Source organism: Pieris brassicae, chromosome 7 (genome assembly GCF_905147105.1).
Source record: "Pieris brassicae chromosome 7, ilPieBrab1.1, whole genome shotgun sequence".
Lineage (NCBI taxonomy): Eukaryota > Metazoa > Arthropoda > Insecta > Lepidoptera > Pieridae > Pieris > Pieris brassicae.
In genome coordinates, this window is record NC_059671.1 from 15,121,794 (window position 1) to 15,149,538 (window position 27,745).

General features: G+C 32.4%; 1 protein-coding gene across 1 annotated transcript in view; it reads right to left on the reverse strand.

Moving 5' to 3' along the window:
• Positions 1–27,745, reverse strand: part of LOC123711573 (neural-cadherin) — a 254,181-nt gene that overhangs the window by 46,404 nt on the left and 180,032 nt on the right. Inside the window, exon 14 of the mRNA XM_045664169.1 lies at positions 7,057–7,200. Coding sequence (XP_045520125.1) covers positions 7,057–7,200 — 144 coding nt within the window. The remainder of the gene's footprint in view (positions 1–7,056; positions 7,201–27,745) is intronic.

Genomic DNA, 27,745 nt, shown 5'->3' on the forward strand with positions numbered 1-27,745 from the left:
TAAATTTCTGCAGAGTTGGAGATGACGATGAAGCAATTTTACGTCCATATATATTATATGGTTTGAGAAAATGGGAAAGGAGGAGCAATATCAGAGCACGAACTTCTAGTTTTCCTCTTAATTCTTGATTCACCAGCTCCGTAGTAAAATATATCAAGCAGAAATATTTCATTAAATTCTATTTTATCCATTTAAAAGACGTTCCAACACGACGTAAACAAATAACTTCTATTTTTTAAAAACAAAACGGAATTTTGCTTTTTATTGTTAATAATTCTATAGTGTGGACTATGCCTGCCAGTATTTTTTTCCAAGGAGAATGTATCTCTATTTCTTGAACACGAGGATAAGCATTTTAGATGTAGGTATGTATTTTTAAATATTAATTTTGTTTCTATAAGATTTTTCATAATAATTTTATAATCATCTCATTTATAGTATTCGCCTTTAATAAATCATAACACAATATATAATTCAACAATTTCAAGACATCTGTAACTTTCCCTAATATTCATTAAATAGTTGGAGGCTAGACATGAAATGACCTCGAATAAATTATATTATAAAGACCAGTTGCCGTGGCTTCATTTGAAAAATTATATTATTTTTAATATGGTATTTAATAAAATACTGCTATTAGTGTGCTCTGGAACATAATAGAAATACAGAGAAATATAGTATATCTATCTATCTGTGTTATTACTATGGGATAAGAAGCCAAATTGCTTTTTAGACTCAAACACTTTAAAGCGTAAAAATATATACAAAAGTCACCTCCAACTTTAAAGCATAACTTTTTATTTAGCCGGGCTTCACGACATATACACACATAGCTTCTAATCATCATGATTAAAAGCACACATACAAAACACTTATCCTCATCATAGTAGAAAGTATATCCTTGGATTCCATTTCAATCGGCTTTATTAATCCGAATGTGTTGAGGATCATCGAAGACAAAGCGTGTCTCGCGTCGCTATGAATTAATAGAACAATCGCTCACGCGCAGACATCGAACGGAGTCAGTCATCCATCGACCGCAATTAATGGTGAACTGTCCTTCACATGAGTGGCCTCTACTGAGAATTAGTTGACCCCATAATATATACGTAACCCAATAATGAAGTTTTAAATGGATTACAAAGTTATATACAGTCACACAGTAATAAAGTATCTTCGTTGGAGTTGAGATTAAATGTAGGCTTTCTTTAAATCTTTATACATATTAAAATTAATTAAAAAAGTTATGAAGGGTTATTTGTTCGTATAAATGCTATAAAATTATTACAAAAATCGTTACCTACGTTACTAAAGGGTTATAAAAAAACATAAATATATACATTCAATTATACGTGATTCTACATGGATAAATAACGTTGACGGGACAATGTAAGCATCACAAGCACACTGCAAATATAAAGCAATTTCGCATGTTTAGTGCGGTCTCGTTCTCCCTAAGAGGCCACACCTAGACCCGTCCATGACAAATACATCTTTGGGTGATGACGATAGGGGACGACACTCTTAGTGTGGTATAGAACAAGCGTAGAAGATTTGGGCTAAAGGCACTTGCAATCTTATAAATTAAGTGTAAAATTTCCGGCGGAACGATTCGACATACAAAAATATTTCTCGTTATAAATCACGATGTTTGCTCTACATAGCGGTTTAATCATCCATTTAGAGGAAATCCACCCTCGCATTATCGCGAGGGAGGCATGATGTCTTCGGCTAAGGCTGTTAGGGAAGTTATTAATGTGCCCCTGGCAAAATTAATAAGGCGCCTAATAGCAAAGGAGGAATGAGTAATTTTCGGAAGTACGTAATAATTGGTGCTTACTTGCGTAATACCTATGGGCTTCAACCTCTACGAACAGGCCATATAAAATATGCATAAATATATCTAGGATATTGTAATAAGTTGAAGTAAGAATAAATTAGTTCCTCTAATATGTACAATTTATCAAACAAAATAAATTCAAGGTGTACGTTAGGGCTTGTCAAAGTCATAGTAAAGCGACTGTTAATTAGAATTAGAAAATATATTAAAAAATTAAATACAAACGTGAATTAATTTTTTATAGTATTTATACTTGCAATTATTATTATAATTATGTTATGTCTAAGGCTAAACAGCTAAAAAAAGTATCTTTAAAGATTTAAAATAATAATTATTGAAATCTACACAACTGCGTATTGCTGTACAATAAAAATAATATTATAATACTATAATGTACATAAAATAATATACAAAAATTAATAAGATAAGCTCTTATAATCTCAAAATCAACGAAAATGAGTCAATAAATGTATACTCAATTCCCCAAAAGCTTCATAGTGATAATAAACTTTTCTCAAAGACTAGCTGAGAATGCTCTATATCAAAGAAATCCTTTCTTCAATCCAATTTTACGTAAATCATAAAATTATTCAGCCGGTAAAGTTTCATAATTTCTTCTCTCGTTGAATTTTTTTACTTCATATTTGACCGCTGCAAAAGTGTTCACATTTTCTTTGCTTTATAACACTTTTGCGTGATTTTTCCTGTTCTGTGCTATACTTTTTTTTAAATAAATTTAAAACAAATCGATCCAACATTTATATTGGTTTCCAAAGGAACTGGATAATTCTTAACCAACGGCAATTTGCTGAAAATAATTTTGGGAATATTTTAATCAAAGTTCGCATTGCCTACAATCATTAATATAACCTTACAAAATACTGTAAATAGCTTTATGTTTTGAAAGGCCTTGATAAAGAATTCTTACACTTAACCCATTAAAATGTAATGAAAGTAGACGTCTGGAAATCTTCGCTTGACCAGGCCAAGGCCTAATTGTATAAATTATGATAAAATACGATGAACGCCAGTTGAGATAATATCAAGTAAGCGATTTTCCTCTGCCCTAATATTATCTATTATTGCTATTGCAAAGGGAGATTTTTATGTTTTATCGTTCAGATATTTGGATAATCCTACCGTCTTAAATTAGCACAAGAAATTCAGAAAAAATCTTGTTTGCTATGACATTTCAATCTATGGTTGCATTAGACTTTATCCTAATCCTATTTTTGTTGGTAATGGTCATATATGTATATATCGGCGCAAATCAAAATGCATCACTAACAAAACAAATATGAGTCATCGTGCACGTGCCCTGAACGACGTAAACAAGTGGACGAGCGCCGTGCGTGCGCTCGTCCACCACATCGCCTATAAAACGGGTGCGCACCGAAGTGAAAAGAGCTGAGCTGCAAAGGCCCTTAAGGCCACCAGCAAGATTCCATTAAAAAAAAAGTGAAAAGAGGATTCGTTTGCAAGTGCTCGTTGACATCTCTGTAAATTACTTGAATAAAGTTTTGAGTAATTGTTTTGAATTATCTTCGCTATGGAATATACAAATACGTCACTTATGTCACCGCTGAGTTCTTAGAGTATTTTATACACTAAGTGTCGATGCTAAAAATGTATGCTAAGTGGTCTAAAGCATAACATGTATCTATCATTATTGATTGATACGTATTCGAATATACATCTAAAACCATTTCAGAAATGATCAATGTTTACAGAATACTAATTATTGATTGATCTTTAATCTCTTAAGACTAATGACCGTTGAATGAATATCCCCTAGATATAATTTAGATACGGTTCACTTCCAGACGTCTCGTTAAACTCGATAAGATAAATAATTATTCAAATACCCTTCACTTGAATAATTTATTAACTACTTATTAATTTTAAAAGGTTGATTAATTTAGTTACACCACTCTTTGATAAGCTCAAACCTTTTAGCGGGACCATTTTATTTATTGCAGAAATATTTACTTGGGCAATATGGAATGTTTTTCATTAAATATTTGCTAATGAGGCGATCTTTATGAAAATAAAAAAATGAAAGTAGTTTTTTTTAATTGTAATAAATTATGTTTATATACAGGCTGTACCGTATTTTTTTAACATGACCTACCCCTTGTCTTTGTTCGAGCCGTTATCTAACGTAAAGAAGTTTAAAGTTTGCGTCATTTGAGCAGGTTACCGCAGCAATACATATTTAGCCATTTCATGTGAAAAAAATTATAACTTTTACGCGAGAAAATTCATGGTTATTAATTGGAATTACTATAAAACATCTTGTATCAAGGTCCTTAACATTGTGGTATGGATATTTCAGGATCTGTTTAATACGTTACATATTTTTAGTTCAGAACCAAAACCTTAAAAAAAACGTGCTTAATCACTAAGCCGCCGTTGTACATAATCGACGTAGGTCATGATTTTATTGAACATTGGTTTGAACAAAACATAATCCATTGAACTGTGAATGTTACAGAATCTGAAAGCTCTAAATCGGTATAAAGCACGTGCATTCCACTAAGAACTACAGAGTACGAGATGCGGTTAAATGGAGACTTAGCGAATATCTCGGAAGCTACACTAACATTGTATAGTTTAACAACTTCACGCTATCAACGCTACCCAAATTGTTCCCTTCTGAAATTAATTAACTCGAGATCTTAAAAACACGATCATTTGTAATTTTGTACAAATAAATCAGGCTAGCTTGTTACTGAAGAGTGATTAATTGTACGAACAATTGTTTAAAGTTTGCAAATGTAAAAATGGTTTGACTTTTTCTACTCTAATAGTATCTAGTAATTATTCCTTTTATTCATAACCAAACCAGTTGAATTAAACTTTTGTAAGGTACAATGACAGCGTTTTCAATGCTAACTAAATTATGTTAATATAGTTAGCATTGAAGGTGAAAATAAAACATTAAATCACAAATATAGTCATTTCCTTGTAATGTTAATGCCCATCCCATCCCATCCCGCCTCCCAAGAAATATAAAGGTGCAGAACAAATAGAAATTAACACATGCGCTCGCGGTAGTCAATTCCCCTCTTGCCCAGAGGGGAATTGTCCTCCACTAGGACGCTCAGCAGCATGTATTCTTCAATTCTGCGCTCTACGACCAACATATGTCCATTACTGATCGATCTCGGCGCAAACATTGGAATTTGACTGGGACTTCACAGTTAGGGGGCTCAACTCCAACACCACGCTGTCCACTATCATTTGGTGACTTGTTTGTTCTTACCGAGACTCAGATATCCTCCCCGGGTGTTTGTATGTATGTCAGAGAGGATATCTGTCTTTTACTGTCGACCGATACGTTAGTTTACAAAAATTAAATAAAACTTTTCTCCGTATTAGAAATAAATCATTCTTCACAGACAGGTTATAAAAGCTAAGCAATGTCAAATCTATCATACCTATGACCTAAGAAGTCATCCATCACGAACCTGTCAAACTGTACCTGGAATGTCAGCTTCGAGAGTACGGATACCAAACAGGTATTACATTAGTTCCACTAATATGAATCCGTAGTGAAGAACATCGAATACGGAAATTTAGCTGTATCTTTATTATTTTAAAGTTTTTTAGTATGATTATATAATAATGAAATGATATTGTATCAATAAAACTTTGAGGCACAAACAAGGTCGGAATTCTGACAAAACATTAATTGTTTCAGACAGTTAATCTACTGCCTATGAGAAAATGCTACAGACCTGCGTCTGTAAAGTCAATTTTTCCATGCACCATACTTTAAACATCGAAGTAAATTTCTATTTAACGATGAAAATCTGACTACTTTGACTATAAGTAGGTTAAAATAATATTCTGCAATAATTCAATGATAGCTGAGATACAAAAAATAACTTTGTATTACCTATTTTACATAATTATTTGCTCAAGACGAAACAGTTGCCAATATCCAGTAAGGTTATTTATATTTCAAAGGGAATTTAATCAATTCAAATATGAATTGGAGAAGAAACGTAGAAAGCCACCTGAGAAATACAATAGGTGTTTATACAAACAAAGTATGAATTGAAATCTTATGAATGATTGATATAAAAATGTAAACGATCAGTACCCGGAAGCTAAATTTAAATAAGGATTAATAAAACTAAATTTTGAAAACAGAATAGCATCCGAAAGTCTGTAACGGAAATTAATTAAAAAATTAAATTAAAAACACTCCAATAGGCTTTACATGAATCTGATAAAACAGCGGTCGATTTCTCGAGTGACTGAGGCAAATCCATTGTGAGTTGATTTTCTGTGCAATGAACGGGTGACACACTTCTGTTATAACAAAACTGTCAACCCAACTAAAGATTAGGTCAATGCATGCTTGAGTTTCGTGAGCTACATAAATGCAGAGAAATGGAACACCTTCGCAAACATAGATTTTAGTTCGAAGTGTATTGGGAGTCACGTCGAGCTGGCGGTACGGTCGCTGTCAAGTTTGACTGTGTTCAAACATTATGCATTACAATATAAAGCATTTTATATCGTCTTATGACTTTTGTTTGGGAACTAAAATCTGTTATAATATGGAGCGTCCAAGTATTACGTAACGAATTTGGGGGGAGGGGTTCCTCTTGTAAAACGTTACGATGCGGGGCGGGGATTGAATTACGCCTTATTGTTAATATTTTTTCCCACTTTTCAAGACCTTACACCACATAATGAAGTTTTAGGTATAAACCGTCACTGGGGGAGGTCACGAAACGTTTTACTATTGGATACAGAAAACGTTACCGCGCGTTTCATGGGGGTGGGGGGGTCAAGAATCTCCAAAAGTTGCGTGACGTAATACTTGAACGCTCCCATAGTCATAGTTGAATTTTTTAAATAACTTTTTATTATCAACAATAACTTTATCACAAATTTATTTGTAGTTTTTTGTATACGTCTATGTATGATACAGAAAGATTACATTTTCCATGCATCTGGTACACTACACGAATAATATACGAACGACGTATGTTTCATTTTGTTTGAACGCCCACTATGTTCAAATTTACATTCGAAAAGGAATCGTTACTATTTCATTACATTAAACAATTTTAAAGATTAATTGAAGATAAGTCCGTGCTATCAAATCTCAAAAAGATTAGGCGAGCATTTAAAAAATATTTGTTCCTAACGAAATATGATATGTAAAGCTATAATATATAAGTATATCTAGTACTCACATTCGTCGTGATCTTTGGCGGTGACTGTGAGAACAGTGTGTTGTATATCTTCATTTTCGTCGACCTCAGCTTCGTACAGCTCCTTATCGAAATACGGCGGGTTGTCATTCTTGTCTGCTATTCCAATACGGATGAATTTTGTCACTGCAAACAAAACATTAATAATAAAATTTACAAGATTATTATAAGCTCTTTACGCAGTGGTAAAGAGCGGTGTAAAAATATGTTTTTTTATATAAATAAATGAGTGAGCTTAGCATTGTTAATTCATAAGACTCTTATTTTAAACACTAAATGGATCTTATACTATCGATGTCTCAAGTATTCAAGCATGGACATGAGCCATAAAATGCAGTCATCGCCGCACAAATTTAGTGGTTGCCGGCCCTTGAAGGAGTAAGGTCTTTCTCAAAGGAGGACCTCCATCGGGAGTCGATTTCACAGTTCACAAGCTTTATTTGTAAGAAAAGCCTACCTTGAAAGACTTCCCACCATCAAGGTGGTGCGGATTCAATTTGGAATTATTACTACTCTACGTAAAGAGAGAATTTAGCTAATCCGTAATATATCGGATATTGACAAGTCGAAATCTTACGCGATTAACCCTATTTTAAGATATATTTGGTTTTTATGAGTCAGTATTTGAAAAAAGAGATGAGATGAGCAGTGTTGGCCTAGAGGCTTCAGCGTGCGACTCTCACCCCAAAGGTCGTAGGTTCAATTTCCCGCTGGACCAATGGACTTTCTTTCTATGTACGCATTTAACATTCGTTCGAACAGTGAAGGAAAACATCGTGAGGAAACCGGCTTGCCTAAGACCCAAAAGTCGACGGCGTGCGTCAGGCACAGAAGGTGCCTAATTGCCTATTAGATTAACAAATGATCATGAAACGGATACAGGAATCTAGGGCCCAGACCTTAAAAGGTTGTAGCGCCATTGTTTTTTTTTTAATTTTTTACAACAGCAGCACAACACGACAAAACATAGCCCTTCATTCTTTTTAACCGATTTAATCTCATGGTTAAAAAATTATGTAAAGATAGATTCAGACAACTTACAAGATAAAATTATGCACATGAAGCATCTATTCAAACTCATTAATTAAACGCATTGAGGATTTCAAAGGAATTTAATTAATGAACGTCTATTTATCGAGAAAATAATAGAATGACAGGTGAAGGGTAGGTACAAAATGGAGTTATGTCAGGCGTTAGTTAAGTTTTATTAGTTATTTGCACTAACAAAGATAATAAATAACAAAAGATAAGAATAAAATAAATAAGACACATAAGAGTCATTGCTAGTAATCGCTAATGTAAAAGGTTCTTTATTAAGAAATGATGTGCAAGCAATCATGCTAGCCTTCGGTGGTAACCGGAAATAATTATTGGTCCGATACCGGATGTCCAACATCCGGATTAAATGTATGAAAAAACATTCACAGAGCCGTATACGTATTATACATTAAGGGATTATAATGATGAGAGCACAATGGTAAGGTTAAAAGCAGGGTAGAAGTTCAGCGTTCTACAAATAGTGCATTATGTACGAGTGTCATTCCCATTTGCTGCACGATCGATGAGCACAGCGGTTGCATTACAGCATTTATAATACCGTCTTCCAAATGCAGGTTGCGTTCATTTAATCAGTAAGAATAAATACAATTTATTTCCTGAATAAGTTTAAAACTGTTTCACCTACTTCGTTCTAGAGATATCTTCAGATAAAGTTCGTTGAGCAAACTTTCTGAAGCCAGAATCAACTTAAAGAGTGCAGCACTCTATTACGTTATTACTTCGACACCTGTTTCAATATTACGAACATTATTTTATACAGCTAATTTTGTACATCATTATATTGATTGTTGAATTGAAATTATAATTTATTGTGGTCTTGCATGAATAATTCAGAAATGATTTCCGTTCTGTTGTTCCCGTAGAATTGGGAAACGGTTTTAATTCAATACTCGAATATTTAATATATAAACTGTTATTACGTACAGCTCCCAAATGATTCCTTGGAAATTACATAGCAAATACGTTAATGCAGTCTAGAATTCCCTGAAATGGGTCCTACTCTCATTATAATACATCTGGGTCCAACGTTAATTCACTTTGTTTATTTCTTTAGCCAAACATATCAAACATTACATCAGAATAAAATATCTAACGCTTATTTCAGTGGCATTATAACAGACAAATGACGTCGATATAACATATTTTAAAGTTAAGAGACCCTTAAAAATACAATGAAAAATTAAGAAGTATTGCTTATAATTCTTTACGACCGAGTTAAAGGAATGATAAATTAGGGGACATCCTCAAGAAAATTTTCTTTAGCCTTAATATACAAACACTTTGTGGTTTTTCCACCCTAATCCGACCCACATGTTGATGTCATAAAACTTCTGCGCCTGCCTTCGGGTCGTGATAAAATAATTTATGCCTCGGTGTGAACATTAATATAATATTTTTTCCGTTATGTTAGCAAAATTGTTTTTTATAACCGTTTATTAAGTTATTTTTTTTTCATAATTTTAATTATGAAAAAACAGTTAACTAGTCATGAGCTTCTTAAAAGCTGAGTTCATTCAACGTTTTATGAATAGAACTAGTACTATGACGTCTTCACTCTCTATCCTTTTAAGAATATTTTATTTGTCTATATTGGGTTAACAGACACGAAAGAAAAAATACTGTAAACAAAAACCAATTTATGACAAAAAATATATCACTGCGGATACTTTTTGTCAGGGGACGGTAGGACGTACAATTTTGTTGAAAAACTGTGCCAGCTCGTAAAAATTGACGCGGACAACTCGCTACTCCATTTAATATTCCACAGCCTTTTTTAGCATACACGAATAAACGTGCGTATTCATTAAACGACACACAAGTCTCAGACCTTTCGCAGGCGAGAAGATTTAATATCTTGCCACTTGTAACTTCTCACAGAAAAGAACTTCTTGAGCTTTTATTGACAAGTTGTCACCCCCTCTCAAATTGCTATCGATAAAAACTGATTTAGTTTAATGGACAATACAACATAATAAATAGAAACAGTAGGTACTGTTACAATTAATCTTTTATAATATATACAACAGAAGTGTAGATTTCTTATAATATCATAAGCTTTTAAGTATTTATAATACGTTTAGATAATTCTGGATAAAATTGATTAATAAATGATATTTGAACGAGTCCCTGAAAACACGTGAGTTCTTTAGAGCTAAGACTCGGATCTTAACCACCAGGGCTATTATTATCTTAGTAAACAATTGTTTTTGTTTATCATTATAGGCACTGATAAATTGTTAAACCACGAATTTTGAGCTTATCGTAAACAAACTTGTTTTACGTAATAAACAGGGAATTATTTTGCTAGCCGCCGCAATAGTTTTTAGTACTTCAAAACAAAACGATATATTTTTATGCAGCTCATTAGTATCATTTGTGTTAGTTATCCTATTTCTAATAAATTTAGTTAATAGGGTTTTTAAGAAAGCTAATGAGTCATGGTGTTCCACAAACGCATTTATTCTTTTATATCTTGCGCAGTTTCTACGTGACCATTTGCCGTCTCTACTGCATTTGAAATTCGAATTATAAAACTTGAAGTTAACGTCTTATTACGAGCACCTTTTCTTTAGCTACTTCATTTTTTAAAGACAGAATTCCAGAAATTGTTAAAATGTAGATCAAATGATATCAATGTAATTTAAAATAATGACTATAACTTATGATATCAAAACCTTGATTAAGCATAACCGTACACATAATATAAAGAAGGTACTCATAAATATGGTTGTGGTATTGCGAATTCTTCGTATGGAATTGGGAAAAGGTACACGGAATCAGCGAGGGACTATTTAGTTTTGCCAACACGAAAGATATCGAGATCTTCATATGCTTTACGGTATGTATCTCAACTATATGAAGAAAAATATTATTTTACCGCAAACATTTTGGAGCTTTCTACTTATTATTGATTTTTTCTTTTACAATAACCAATTTCAATATCTTATTATAATTTGACAAACAATTAGTAAGGACACTACAATGCCTTCGTTCTCCTATAGCTTTCATTAGAACACAAACCCGACCAAGAGGAAAGGTGACGTCAATTAAATGAATATTGATCTCACATGACTTGTCATCCGAGCAACATATAATAACGTCCTAAATGGAACGGAGTAAGGTATTTTCGCTTCCGAACGTGAGTCGTGCATCTTTGAATACATAAGCTGAGCTTTCCGTGATCGCCTTATCTCGAACTACTGATATAAATGGATCTTCTTCGCGATTGAAAACTTAATGTTTGATTTCGAATATCGATATCCTGTTGTTCAAGATTTATGTTTGTGCTTGACAGAACAATCTTTTAAGTGGAGAAAATATCGTTGGTAAATAAATCTATTTCGCAGCTTGCTTTGTTCCGACTTCTGAGTAATACTCGAATTGTTTTTATACTAGCGTTATATTCAATCTTCCATATCAATTTTCGTTGCACTTTTGCGTTAAATTTGATAAATTCTTCAAGGATTCAAACAAATTATTATAAATAAAGAAAATAATAAATACACCAACTATTTTAATATTTAATTTAGAAACAAAAACATCATTATTTAGCAACTCAATTAGATATCCGTAAACATTAACAACAAACAGAGTCAGTTTTCAAAGCCCGATCTAAAAAGGCATTTTAAAGTTTGCTTTATTTAAAAATATTTGTTTCAAATGACATGTATAATAATGATTGGAAACAATAGTCCGTTGGTTTCGTTTATTTTTAATCTAAAACGAATTCGACGTAGATTAATTTTTATGCTCTGTGACGTAGCTCTGTAGCAAATAACTAATAGTCTACATACAATCAAAATTGTTAATGATACTGTTTTTTGGCAAATGGATTATATATTTATATAAACATCTAATTACATGTCTTTCCCTTATTAATAAGAAGTAAATTAGTTTAATCACAATATCTAAACGAAGCATCTACAAAACTACAGGAATTCCTGGACAAAATCAGAATATGGTAAAAAACATGGATACGGAAAAGCCAACGAAGTCAGTTCATATCACGTTCACATTAAGAAAAGACGAGTGCTCATCGGTGACTCTGGGAAGCTGTCTTGCGAAAACAGCCACTACTTGGACATGCACCTGGACAAACGCTTAACATAGCAAGATCATATAAAAGCCAAGAAAGAGCATACTAATAATAACCTTCGTAACATGAACTGGCTATTAGATAGAAAAGCCGCACTCTGTCTGGTAAACTTTTACATTTTAGTGGTTGCCTGGAAGAGATCTCTCGAAAGCGATAAGGCCACCAGTAAATCAAAAGGAGGGCACTTTAGATTTAATTATGTTCAATTTTTTTATTGTAGTGTAACGAAGTGTTAATAAACAAATAAATAAATTTTAAGCCCTTTGGGATACAGCTCTGGGAGTCAGTAAGCCGCTCTAATATTGAAATCCTACACCCAAAACAGCGGTCCGCTGAGGTTAACACGAAATGAAGTCCAAATATTTGGGATTTACCTCTATCGAGGAAGACATAAGATCATCGAAAAAATACAAAAGGAGACTTCAGCAACACGTCAACCACCATCGAGCCTTGAGCCTCTTGGAAACGGCGGACTACATGTTTCGGCTGAGAAGGGCGAAGGGTAGTGACCGCGTCTCCCCGTGCGCCGCAGCCCTCATCAAGGGCTATATGCCCGCCCCCGTACCGTCCTGTATCGGCAGCGCGCGAACCAACGCAGCACCTGAAGGGGGCATACGCCCCGAGCAGGGAAAAACACCCCCTCGCGAGGGAGGGTGTAGCATTAACTCCACGAAGGGCGAGACTTGCCGCAGTTGATAGTAGTAGTAGTAGTTGCGACAGTAGATAGTTACGAAGGGACAACAAATTATTAGTCTAAATAGGTCATTTAAAATCACTGATCTTGTTTTAATGTCAGCGTAAATACAATTAGACGGAAAGAGAGAAATAGGAACTTTATTAATAATTATATATTGCCCAAATGTTTATCTAAGTTGAATTGTGTTTGAAATCTACTTTCAGGTATTTGGATCTAATAAATTATCCATTAATATTAAATATAATCATATATTGGACTAAATATTGATACATTCTTTATTATTTAAAATTGTAGATTATTATTATAGCAAAAAAATGTTAGAGCACTATAATTTTAATTAAGGACACATTAATTAGATTATCTCATCGAAATGATATTCAAGCGGCAAGTTTAAGCTAGCTGCGTTAGTCGTGTGCCTGAGAATTTTGAAGGCTTTACGATTTTCTGAACTAAATATATTTAACATCATATAGACTGACCCATATCGAAACCATATTCAATAAAAACTAGCAAAGGCCTAAAAAAGTATTGGCCTTTGACGAACTATATCTAAAAATCCACAAGTTTTTAACATATTTGTACTGACCAGACTAAGCGCTAATAACTAGAAGTTTCAAATCCATTTTGTCTAGCCCACGAATTTCTTGCAGAACATCGTAATAACGGAACATATGTCGTATTTAACCAATAGTATGAAGTGTGAGCCCGATAATGGACCGTACTAACCCCGTCTATTTAGAAAAATTTATGACGGTCCTTACTCAAACTTAAGCCGTATTGCACGTCTTACATTCGCTATAAATGATTGTAGAAAAATATTTGGTACTACGTGAAAGAATCCTCATGACAGGCTTATGATCCTACGAAAACTTACCACATAGAAGCCTTGGAACATGTCATATTGAATAATGTTTTTTTTAAAGCGTTGTAATGCTAAATCAAACATTTATTGAGTATTTTTTAAGCCACCGTCAATATGAAAATTTTGTGTCTTTTATTAGAGCAGTTTTATTAAATTAGCCTTTATTAGTATCCGATGAACCAAAGTTGAATAGTTACTGAGAGAAGCGAGTATAGAATTTTCAATTTCTTTTAAAAAGCTTATAATCAGCTTTAGGTCTCTCTTTTAACTATCGTCTTCATAATCAGTCAGTGGGAATTCGATGAGTTATAAAACACTTATATTTTATTCAATATCTCAACATAGATCTAATCGGTCATCTGAAAAGATCCCTTTTAAATAAAAAAAAACTGTTAATTCAAAACTGGTCCAGGAATTATCGTGTACATCAACAAATTTAACCTGTATACAAACTTGATGTTAAGATAATAGAAGCGTAGGTAAAATATTTTGAAATTATGCATTGGTTTATTACCAAATACCACTACAACATTATAAGCCTGCATTTTGCAATTTTATTAACTAGATTGCAATGCAAATATCTTTTGTTATTATTATCAGCCCGTTAGTGCGAGATAGTGTTAAATTCTATGCGCTCTATGATCGCTTTAGTAAATTTATTATTATATGCTAATATCGCTAAATTCAGTACAAAGCGATATGATTACTATGCAATTTAATATAGCAATCTACTTTATATATATTATATTGTACGAATTTTCTAATACCAAATTAGATAATTATTAACACTATTGGATATTCTAAAGCATGATTAAAATCGTTAGTAACAAAAATGTTAACAATGACAATAACAACATGGTTGCTATATATAGAAATAGTTTTAAATAAACTAATTGTTAAGTTTGATCTCTTCAGTATTATTACTATTATTAATGTAAGTAATCTAAATCTGGTTAAACAAATAAGGAATTCAAAAAGGCATCTTTATCTCCGATTATTCATATAAAAATTGTATACGATTTAACAGTCCCACTTGAAAACCTATTGTATCAGGATTGGTCGTGATCGAATAATATTCTCAAAGCAGATTTTTTCGATTGAAACCAGTTTCAGGGGAAATGTGGATCTCATATTATAACGGCTGTCAATATGTACCTGTGTCGCCTGAGGGATGAATGTTCGTACAATAGTAAGCAAGATTCAAAACGAACTTGAGAAATTTTATGTTGAATGTGTACTTTCTATTTTTATTTACGATACAAATTCATTTTTTTTTTACGACTGGGTTATAAAATAAATGATGGCTAGTTTTACTTGATTGTTCGAGTCATACACACACATGTTGGATTAGAAATTTTGGGGAGGCAGAGAAAATATTAACTTTACGTTACAAATATTTACCTCAAAGAAGTAGTCTACTTAGTACCGCTAAATGTATGCACAAAATACATTATAGCGGAGCTACAACCTTATATTGGTCTTGGCCTCAGATTACATCCATTTCTTTCATCATTGTTATTTCATGGACAACTAGGTCTATCGGACACAAGCCGTAAATTTTTTTCGACGCACGAGCTAGTGTTGCACGGCTCAAGCAGGAGAGTCGCACGTACATTTATTACTAAATTTAGTTAACAAATCACGTTTTTCAACTCATACATCCCATTTGTGGTATGCTAATTACGCCGAAGGAAGTTATTTTAAGCTTCAAAGGCCTATACAATTTTCGAACATCATTATAAAATTCTTATTTAATTCAACGCTTATTTCCACGGGGGATAAAACTTGTAAACAATACCTTCCTGTTTGGCTCTCTTCCAAGCGACTTATTAAATATATTTTTGGAACTTTGCTGTCGCTTTATATTACTCAATAACAAATTAAAAATGTGACTAAAACTTTAAGGCAAGACCTTAAAAGTTATCAGAAACATCAATCGTTCGTTAATTAGATAATTGTGTTAAGTTTGGCTTTAGAATAAAACTAATTATTCATCTTATCTATTACATAAAGAACATAATTAGCTACATTTCATTATAAATATATAGGAATGTAGTAAGACGTAATTTAATTAAAACATAATATTGAAATGTGTATTTTATCTTTTGTTTACGCTGATATTAGAAAATAAAGCAATGGTTGAAGCGAATCAAGCTATGGCCTAAGATTTTTGTATCTGCCGCCGCCGTCACGCCGTCCATTTCACTTCTGGAAATCTGAGTGTGTCCATGGGCATGTCCATTACTTAAAATCAGGTGAACTGGAAGTATAGAAATATTATTTATGGTTATATATACTCGTATGAGAAATCTTTAAAACCATTTTTTCTATATAACTACTTAAGGCGGCCTATTTTAGTTTAAATTTATTCTGTCTCACTTTGTTATTTACGGAGTTCAGTTCAAAGACTATTAGTATTCACAAAGCAACGCTATCCCAACTGAATTGTTATTGGACTTCAGAGGTTTCGTGGAAAGATCAATTATTTTAAATGCGTTGCCTACCCCTTCTGGAAATTTAGTCAACACAATTATTACAAAGCTTTCAAGCTTCCAAATAACGACATTAGACCGTTAATATTAAACCACGAAATACATAGGAAGCCGGTTAAAACGAAATCCAAGGAACGAAGACTTTTCACACATTTCGTTCCGTGTTCGTTCCTTTTCTTTCTACCGCAGAATATTATTCTTTTCACAGGAGATCGAAGAGCTGACAGCTACCTCGGACAAAGGAAGAATCTTGTCAATTAAAGAGGGAATGCTGCCAGTATCTTCGGAACCTTGGATAAAGGGACTTTTAATGATATATTTTAGTTATTATATTATATTTTTAAAGGTTTTCTCGCAATGCTACATACATACATACATCACATATACTTTTTAAGGCTGTTATTTCCACGGCATTTGTTAACATTTAAATATAAACATTTAGTAAAATAAACAGTGGCGCTAACTTTTTAGATCTAGGCATCAGATGTATCATGTGGCATTAGATCTTTATCATTAGCCTTCTGTGCCGCCGTAATACACGCCGTTGCCTTTTTTGGGTCTATTCTATTCTTGGGCTATCAGTTTCCGAGTGAGTGCTAAATGCGTTCATAGACAGAAAGTCCATTGGTGCACATCATACCAACGCAAGACCTCAGCGCGCGTTCAAGCCACTCTGTCCAAGCATTTTAAAACTAATAAAGTTTAGTTTAGATTTAGTTTTAAAAGGTAAACGTTTTGATACCCGAAAATTCTTTCTTTGTTTTAAATTTAATATTTAGAAATAATTTTATTTCAAAACAAAATATTTAAAGTGTAGGCATATTTACTACAGCAGTAATAAATTCTAAGTAGACAGCTGACGTTCTGTTTTCAATAAAAAAAAATCACAGTGTTGCATGCATTAAACAAGACCTTAAGGAGGGAGTTTTTGTGCGTCAGCATATGCAATCAAGAATATCTTACTACGAGGTAGTTAGCGTGGGAAATTAAATAAACAAAGCAGCCGAGTATTCAGTGCAGGTAAGCACGGGCCATGAAAAATAAGCCCTGTGAATTTGCCTGCAATGGACGCCCTCTTGACACACTTTATGATAATGATTTAGTAGCTACTACTTGATTTTAGCTAGTCTGCTGTAATTGTAGGCATTATCCAATTAAAAGGAGATTACACATACCAAAAATTTAATATTCGGAGCTCCATTTCTATAAAATGTAAAAAATATGATGATAAAAGGGAAATGCTGATTGGGGCATGTTGTTGAAGTCTGTAAAATAAGGATTAATGGAACTTATACGGACAAATAAACAAAATTGACGTAGGCATAATGTTAACTTGTCGTTTGTATTACCTCTCGTTTAGTTGATATCGTGATTTATCTTGTATTTGAAACCATCACTGTTTCGCGCTTCAACGAATACCATAGATAAACATTTAAAAAAAAAGTACCCTCAGTAGGTTACACAAGATGAAATTTATTTATTTTACAGTTTATTGATAAGCTTATATGATGATACGATTTACAATTTTTCAATAAAAATATAGATGAAACTAAGGTAAGTTACATGTTTTTTTCCTGTAATGTAAACAAGTTAAAATAAACATTTAAAATGGATTACACCATTTATATGAAGAACATTACGTACTAAGACAATTTACTAATAATTTATTGGCTGAGGGAAATTTATGTAATTCTGTTTGCTCATAAGACGCGTTTGGAGATAATATACAATAAGTTGAGGCTCGCGTACTCCTTATTATTTATATTTATAAGATATATTATTTTAAGCAGAGTTTGTACCAATATAGGGACTATAAAACAGCTCAGTACGATGAGTTCTATTATCGGGTAGATTTAAGTATAGAACTATGCGTTCTTTTGTGTAAGATCTATATGATTTTTTTTATTATGGTTATATGGTTATAGCTATAAGAATATTCCGTGACTCTCCTAATCAGCGGATATAGCTACTTGTAACGGGATAGTACTCTTTCTTAACTATTTACATTTGAAAAGCATACCTTCTATTTGAATATTCCTTAATAAAAATATGACATTTTTACTAAATAATATTGAAGGGCTATTCAAAGCTAATTATATACACCCACCCACTCGGCCAATAGTAAGGAAATGCGAAAAAAAATTTTTCTGGCTTCCCTGGCTATGCAAGTTGCGTTGCATTTATATGATTCTTAGAAAAGATAACTTATATTTAATTCTATACATAGACGAACTACAAGAAAACCTCGATATTACCAGTCACAGCCAGTTGAATTAATGAAATATACAAGTACTACATTTCTAAGAAAAAATATAATGAAAATGCATAAAGTTTGCATTTAAGGCTCGGGGTTTATAAGCGTTGGTAATTGAGAGAGCGAGAGGCTTGTTTGAATGTGGACATAAATAAGCTACAGTTGCATGCAACTATAAATTAGCTTAAGTAACTTTAGACGGGTTTAAACTATCATATGAAGTAAAATTATTACTTTATATTGGCTGTGATTGAACGCACGTAAATAACATAACAGAAGAAGCGAGGCTGTTAAATATATATATATAACTACAATGAAGTGAATACGCTTGTGATATATTCTTACTTTTTTAAATATCCTACACAAAAATTTGCCGGTGATTTTATTTGAAATTCTTCCTCGCCTAGTTATTTATCATAATTAATAATATCTAATGCGCGAGGCATTGAATCAATTAGTGATTATTTTGTTTACTAAGCTATAAAATAAATATCGAAACATTGTCTAGTTTAGTTTATGAAAATACCATACAGTTTTACAATAATTTTCATAATTGGTATTTGACTCCAAGTGTTTATATTAACTCTAAATTTAGATCCGCTTCAAAACTAAATTCAACAGTTGGTCATCCACACAAGTTTTAAATAAAATAAAGCTAATATAGTTTAACAAACATTTAGATATACTTTAAGGTATTGTGTAAATAAGTTGAATAGGTATGATGAGAAATGACAAGTCACAGATAGGTAGATTTTAAAACGATATATAAGGTAAAGCTCATTGGACTCTATTGGGTTCGCCATGTAAAAGAATTACTCAATAAAGGCTCCTGTTTGATACTTTAAAAGGGAAAGATAAATAAACAATTTCAAGGTAGCGCATACTTTGCGTACCACAACCCCTTTGCTACCCTAGATTCCCAACGAGCCATTTCAGTCGGTTATATGAATAAAAAAAAGTTGACCAAAGAGAAATCACTTTGTGAATCCATTTGAAAGTAAACAAATTTACAATTAAAGTATTTTTCTATAAGCTGGAACATGCAATGCCCATTAAAATTTTTTACTTAATTGAATAAACTTGTCTTTATTTTATATTAGGACTGTAACTTCCAATAGCAGAGATACCCAATAATGAGATTTCGTTCCGCACGACCCTATGTTTGCGACATCAGCGCTATAGATATTTAAAGAACTATATCGAAATTGTATACAAAATGGCCGGGATGTGTATCGCAGTCGCTATTGGATGAAACAAAGTGTGGGCGCTGGAAGGAAGTGGGTATACTATTCACTTCAAGCCACTATTACTCTAAGGGACGGGTGATCATTAAAGGTTTCGGAGTTTGCTTTCGTATGCCTCAAGGATTTTTGAGTTTTTAGTTTGCTTTCCTAGCTGGGTTCCAAGGTTCATAAATTTAACGGTTCCATCAAGGGAAACGCAATAAAGCCGAGTTAAACTATTCATAAAATCGGGAAGCGACTACCGATTTTGAAGATGACTTCGTAATAAATAAAAGAAGGCCCAAGAGATTTAGTAATTCCTACCAAGGGTCTGACAAATAGAGAAATGCCGCGCAACTTGCAATGTTCACGAATTGATCGAAAAGCGTAATCTGTCATGAAAGTGTTCGATGGTTACGAACAAACGTCACCGTTAAGAATGCATGTTTATTAAAACTAGGTCGGTTTATATAATTTTATTTAGTTACAAATATGGGATGTTACTGTTTTTGTTTTAATATCTATAGGAAAGTATATGATATATAGATACACAAAAAATAAACTTTGTCGGACTGAATATAACAATAAGCTTGTAATTTAAGAATGACAATTTATTTGTCGTAAATGTAGAGATTCAAGAGATACGTGTTGATCCTGAAGGAATAGGTGCTTGAAACCATCGAAGCTAAGATAAATTAAGTTGCATTATGTAAATATAACATTATATAGGACATTTTTACAGAAAAAAACACGACGAACAGTCGAAAAAAATAAAAATTTCAAACTAAGCCAAGCCTAAATCCGTTGATATAATACAGTAATATAAAACTAATGTTTTAATGCGATTCTAGTTGCTTAAGTATTTCCCTAAGGTAAAGAAGTGATCAGTACTTCGATTGCTGAAGTAAAATTGAGTTATTGTCTCATCTGTGGCCAGGGAGACGCCGCGTCGCCAATCTGTCTCAACCCAGGTGCGACCTCATTGCACTTACTGCAACGTAGCCGATCGCATTGATATCATATTTATCATTTTTCAAAACAAATCTATGTTTTACTTGCATTACGTAAGCTTCAGAAGCAATGTTTTATAGGTTGTCATAGAAAAAATAGATTTTTTACAATTAATATGAATAGGTAAGAAAGCGATTCCATTTTATATTAATAAATGATTCGGAATATACTAGAAAATGTATAAAGTTGGTGTTGTAACAAATAATTATTAATTTTTTACCAATAAAATAGTTTGTAACTCCTGAAATATAGTTCTCAATACGTTCATGAGCCTGGGTCTACTTTTTTTTGTAACTAATGGAAATAAACTGTTAATGTATTGTAATGTATACTGTTAATGGTAATTTAATTTAAAAAATAATTCCTCATTTAAGGTCACTTCAGTTTTTTGGAGTATCAATTTTTTTATAGCATAACCAATAATTTACCGACAACAGACAAGTTTCTTGGAAAATATAACGCTCCATTTTTCACCACTTAAACGGAAAAGCTTAATGCAATTTTCTTGTAAGTATTTAGTATCTTGTGACAAGATAAGTTTGAGATTCCGTTGCAAACCCTATATTAAAGTTTTGACGACTGCAAGTAACACAAAGTTTTTACATGAGACGTTCATATGAATAGATGTAGAATCACGAATCCCAACCATGTAACATGTTTTAATTGAATAGCTACTTTGAATTTTAAGTTTGGAATATGTATAACTTTGTGTTTCGTATGCAAAATTTGTTTCATTGTCTTAAAAAAATAAGGCTTTTTGACAAAAACCATCCAAGTCAAACTTATGCGTTAGTAAGCATAATAACAAATCAACATTTATGCCTAGTAATTCTTAACACTGAGATTGAACGTTTAGGCGTTCGAACGGCGCCCCGGATTTGATAAGTTTGCGACTGTACTTTCTTTGTGCGTATGTAACATTTTCTCGTACGGAAAAAGCAGATATCTAAAGGAAACCGACATGTCATACAGTCAAAAGTGAATGTGTCAGCCTCCGAAAGTTGCCTAAAAGAAATATAGCAGTAACATGGACACAAAAAAGGAGATGCTTAACTTAAGTTGGACCAAAGGAGGTGTAACGTAGCAATGTCATGCGGGACAAATCACACAGGTTTTAAAAGGTCTATGATCAAAAAACTCATAAAAAACAGTATAATTTTGTTAAAAATGTCACGCAAAATTATTAAATATATTTAAGTTTTTTAAATGTTAATCACCATCTTGAATGGTGTATCTTGGATATGAACTTTATTTCTTGTATCCTAATTCTTAAATTCGTTAATGGCATCAGCTAGTAACCGATATTTTATAGACTTACAGCGGCCACAATTTATTGCGTGTGTTGTTCGTCCTATATTCCAAATTCTAGTCTTAAATCCGGACTAAAAGTTTATTGGTTGTTCCTAAAGACCACATTATGTTCCAAGTCTCATCCATTTTACGGCTACAGTGAACAGTAAAATCCCGTTATAAACACTGCAATTACTCAAAGGTTATTAGCTACTCAAATCCCAGTAGATCGCAAGCATAAAACCTACTGACGTATCTTCCTCAAAATAAAGGAAAGATTTCTTCTTAAATATACAAAGCTTTCCGTTTTAAATTAAAAACTACTTTTTGCCTTCAAAGTTATATTTTAAAGTTAAGCTTACCTACTTCAGAATACTAAATATGCGGCTCAAGTTGAAAATTAAGTCACACAAAGATATTGTTTAAACACACAAAATTGGCAAGTATGCGTTTCTATACGTCATGCATTACAATACTTTTGGCAGTTGTGTAGAACATTAAACCCTAATAGCTGAAATTTATTATATGCAGGGAAAACCATCATACATAATGTGAAAAGTTGCTTTGTAACAAAGGATTTTCTCAGGGTGATTTCGGCTGATATTAATATAACGTGAGATATTTAACGTAAGCTAATTTGTAAGTGAGAAGATTTGTCAGCGAGAAAATTGTTTACTTTTCGAAAAAATATGTATTATATTAAACTTTTATCTAAGAATAGAAGATAATATTAATTAACAGAATTCACTTAGAGGGTGTTAATAACCTTCAACCTTTTAATCCTTACCAAAATTTTCAAATCCGGACGAATTATTAAACATTTCATAGATTTAAGACGTGAACTTTATTTAAAATAGTATAATAATGAAATGATTCAAACATTTATGGCCATTTTCCAATATAAAAATACCGTAATAGCATTCTCTTTCTGGAGTTGTTTATAATGCTTAATTTATTCAGTCTCTCAGTTCATAAATAGAGGGGCGAGGAATATGGGAATTTATAAAAAATCACGTAGAGAATATCGTAAAAGCGAATTTAAATAACACAATATTAGATTATAGGTAGGTTATATTAGACACAATATTAGACTATAGGATTATAAGTACACAACGTTAAAAGAAAATACAATCTATTTATATATGTAAGAAGGTGAACACTTACGAACATAATAAAAAATAAGCGTTTAGTTATCAGATGGGATTGCAAATAGTTTATAGTATTTATTAAATGTGAAATAATTCCAAACATAAACACGTAACATTAAAACGTTTTAAAAATCACTAGATTAAAAATAAAAATCGACAGCGCATCATTTCAGATTAATGTTATGTAGAGGTTTCTCGCGTCAAGTGCACTTCGCAGATGTCCGACCTTGATACAATAATCTGCATAAAAATATATATACCTAAATATGTGCTGTTTGTCAAAACCCAAAATATTTTCAACGGGTCGACCATATCCACGCTACCACTAAGCGGAGTTCACCGCATGGCGCACTTAAAGTGTCAGCAATTATTATTCGCCGGTTACATGCCACACACTAATCTGATAACACGACACTGCAATTGATTTTCACTTTAATAACTATCGATAGGTTTGACATTGAAGGGAGGGAAAGTAGGAATGTTGAAGGGAAAAGCGCGACAGGCGGGCGGACGCCAGACGTACAGAGAGCTACTGCCGCGTCGTGCCGCCCAACAGAGTGAGCCGCCCGCCTTGGACGTGGTGCCATATAACCATTATACCCAATGTTCTGTAACACTTTGGAATATCAAAACAAGCTTTGATAACTAGTGAATGTTTCTAAAAACAATCTAAATGGGCGCTAAGATAATTAAACATTAGCCGAATGTTAACCATAATTATATATTTAATTTTCATTACACAAGTTGATTGGACCGTTATTTAACATAGTTAAAGTATGTGCCTATCCAATTGAAAAATAACTTCAAACCTCCTTGGCCACGAAGATAAACTTATTCTTACGTACTCTTCCACTCAATTCACATAACGATAATGTGTAAGACCTAGCACGGAATGCGCGCAATTTCAAAGCTAGTCGGAAATAGTAACGTTAAGTTGATTTCAAAGGTTCACATTGCGCAATTCAACGTTTTATATTCTACCTTTACCTATCATACGTACTACTAGTGCATTTAAATCGATTTATAATTTGAATGTACACTATTGCAAAAAAATTATTTTTCTGTAAACGTTTGTAATTAGCGATGTATAAAACCACTTGTTGTGATTACATTGCGTCTGCGATGTTTAACAAGTAAACAAGAACAACCAATTCATAGAACAGAAAGTGAAGTAGCCAGGAAATAAACTGTGCGTGAAAAAGTGCAGTTCGTATCGTCAAATATCGCTGAACTAGAATTCAAACAGAAGTATTTTTATCGCTGAAAAATGCCGAATTGGAATTTTAGCTAAAACAAGTGAAGCGTAAATTAATAGTCGCTAACGATAGTCAGGGTGCATTATGTTACAAAAATACCACACAAACTGCAAAATGTTACTAATGAGTAATTACTCTCGGGAAATAACTAGACTTCTCGCAAACAATCATACGTAATACACAATCAGCTTGTTAAGAACTGATCTTGGAACTTAAAAGATTATATAGCGCGTGCAAAAACAATGTCTTGTATTTATATTAAACCAGTTTGTACTAGTAGAAACCTCTTGGTATTAGATTTAAGCACATCGTAACAAATTTAATGGTGAGACATAAATAACAGCAAGCTGCATCGGCAGTTTCACTTACTTGTACTCGTAGTTATTTTTCTTTTTTTAAATTTATTGTAAAATAGAAAAATATTACAATGAATAGTCTAGTAATTAGAATGAACAGGCAGAAGACAATTTAAACTTGATTTAATAAGTACAGAAATAAGTTGAAGTTTTGACTTTGTGCTGTAATCATTATTAGTGTATTAGGAAAGGACTTCATACCAATCTCATCACAGCTAGACTAAAGAGATTTAATCAAGTATAAATTGATAAGAGATTTACAGGTAGATCCGTAATTAATTTGTCGGATCGGATCAGTGGAGCGTGGATTAAATAGCCCTGATTGGCCCACTTTACGCAACCCTCTGAAGTTTATTATGAATCTTCGAATTATTTTGTTTGAATAGCGGCTTTATGGATCAGAATGAATAGCTACTCCCAAAACCATTAAAGTTGAGATAGTATTCTCAACAAAGACATTCGAATTCTAACTAATGTTTGAACTAGACGCGTGCATTCTCCTTAAATGAATAGATTGAGATGTATTTTAGTGCACCTTGAAACATACGTAGTACTGTGTGAAGTAAAGGAAATAGTATTGAAATAAAAATATTATTATAAACTGGTGATTATACTTTCTACCAACCGTGCCTATTATACTAAATATTTAAATAAAACTGCTTTAAACGACAGATCTTCTGCTTTTGTATTGCTGAAAAGTTCTGAAAACTTGGAGTTATGTAAATAATGTAATGAACTCGAGTCAGTAGATTATATACGTACGTTATTAACTGACTGTTTCTTTCATATATTATTCATTAGAAAGGAAGTTTAACCTAATGAAATATGATGATAATATTTTTCATGATAAAACAAATTCGGATCTAGAAACTCATTAAAAATAAACAAGTCGTAAACAAGGCCTATAAGTTATTTCTATCGGGTAATCTGAAATGTTACCAAGAAAAAGTCAAGAATAACAAGTAAGTTACAATGTTCACGAGACGTTTTGCATATAAAACACTTAATTAACAAGATTCTGAAAAGGGCAAATGGACTAAACAATATTTAAAAAGATAACTACAATATAGGCTGTACAAAATTGACAACCAAGTTTACAAATTAATCCTTACAGGCCAGAAAGTTAACATAGAGTAAGACATCAATGCTTTTAAAATAAGGAATGTAAAGTATATTAACAAAACACTAATATAATACACATTAACAAAATTTTATTTACCTACATTTGGGTACAGTTAGATTTTAATTACACTGTCAAATAAAGATATTGCTACATTTTCCCGACGTGGGTGTGAAAGGTATTGTCTAATTTACGCGTTTTAAGGTTATAATTGAGACCGACAAAACTTTTAGTAAGCCTTAGGGCAATTGTCTTACAAAGCAATACCAATTTAACCGAAATTTGTGTATGGAAAATAACAAATAATATAAATTAAAAATAAAGTTTCTACACATTAATCCATAATATGTTGAATGCGGTTAAAATAAAGACATGCGGTACTTAGAAAGTACGTTGATAATTACGCTTTATATGTCAATACAAAAGAGGTGTAATTATAAGTAAATTAAAAATTAAAAGTGGGGCCCACACCTATAATAACATCAATTTTTTTTATTAAAAAGGCATTTCTGGAAGTCAAAATTACAAGTTAATAGATATATGTATAGGTTATATGCCAGTTCAAAGCGTTCGCACAAAGCGTTGATATAATCTGTGAATATAATGTTTTTTATGAATTTATTGTCAATCATTAAATAATGCTAAGATAGATATAATATATGTGAGGCATGTTTGAAACTGAGAAATTTATGAAGGTAAATTCAAATATCGCATTTGTTATGACCAGCATGTCATTATATATTGGCAGCATAACCGAATGCGATGAGAAAATAATTATTTGTGTACTGTGCTCTTATAGTAGCAGGGAGAAATATAATATGTACTCCTAGATTGAATATCGTGTATAAGTCTCCGTCACAAAGGCGCGCTCTAAATGGCAACAAATAAATCTCAAGAAACTTTGTACTTCCACGTAGATTTCACGCTACGTTTCTGGAATACCTTAACTTAAGTATTTAGTTAAAAACTTGACAGGAAATTTGGCACAGTTTTCAATTTTATAAGTCTAAAAGTAGAAACTTTCGATTGATAAGTCTGTCTTACACCCGAATCGCAATGATGATATTTCTTAAGTAATGTTCAAACATTCAAAGCAAGAAATGTCTTCATAATTGCCATAAAAATTATTTATCACGCAATTCATCATACCTTGTCTCATACTATATACATTGGATCATTCATTGTACTAACTTTTGTAAAATAACTTAAATTTAACGAGCTTTGTAGACCCGGTTACCCAAGTCTTGTATGCAATGTATGTACAAACGTACATTACATTACAATACTTTATTTATTGCTATATTTCGTAATTGAGTTTAATAAATTAAAATAGCAATTGTTATTCTAATGTAAACTCTCTTGGATAGTGGTAAGGATATTTGCGGTGTAAATGTTGTGTTTGCACGGGCTCTTTTATGTTTCGAAAATACTCACGTATTGATTCTAAGCTATAGTGACAGTGTTGCCGCAAAATCGAAATATCGGCCTTTCGTCACAGCCTTCATCTAATCGGCCCTAACCGCAAGTTTATAGTGCAGATACGGCTAAGCTATAAATATCAATATTCTAGGCAGATTCATAAGCAAGCGACGCTTAGTACTAATTGAGATATATATTGAGAACTAAGTAGTTACAGTTTAATACGATTATTTAATAGATTACCTATATGCAGGATGTATATGGTGTTTAATAAAGTTTATCTTTCTTTATTTCTATTTGAGATTGTTGTGTCGGCTTAAATGTATTGTATATTCATGAAATTTTTACTTCAACTGAATGGTATTAACAAGATAAATTGTGATTTAAC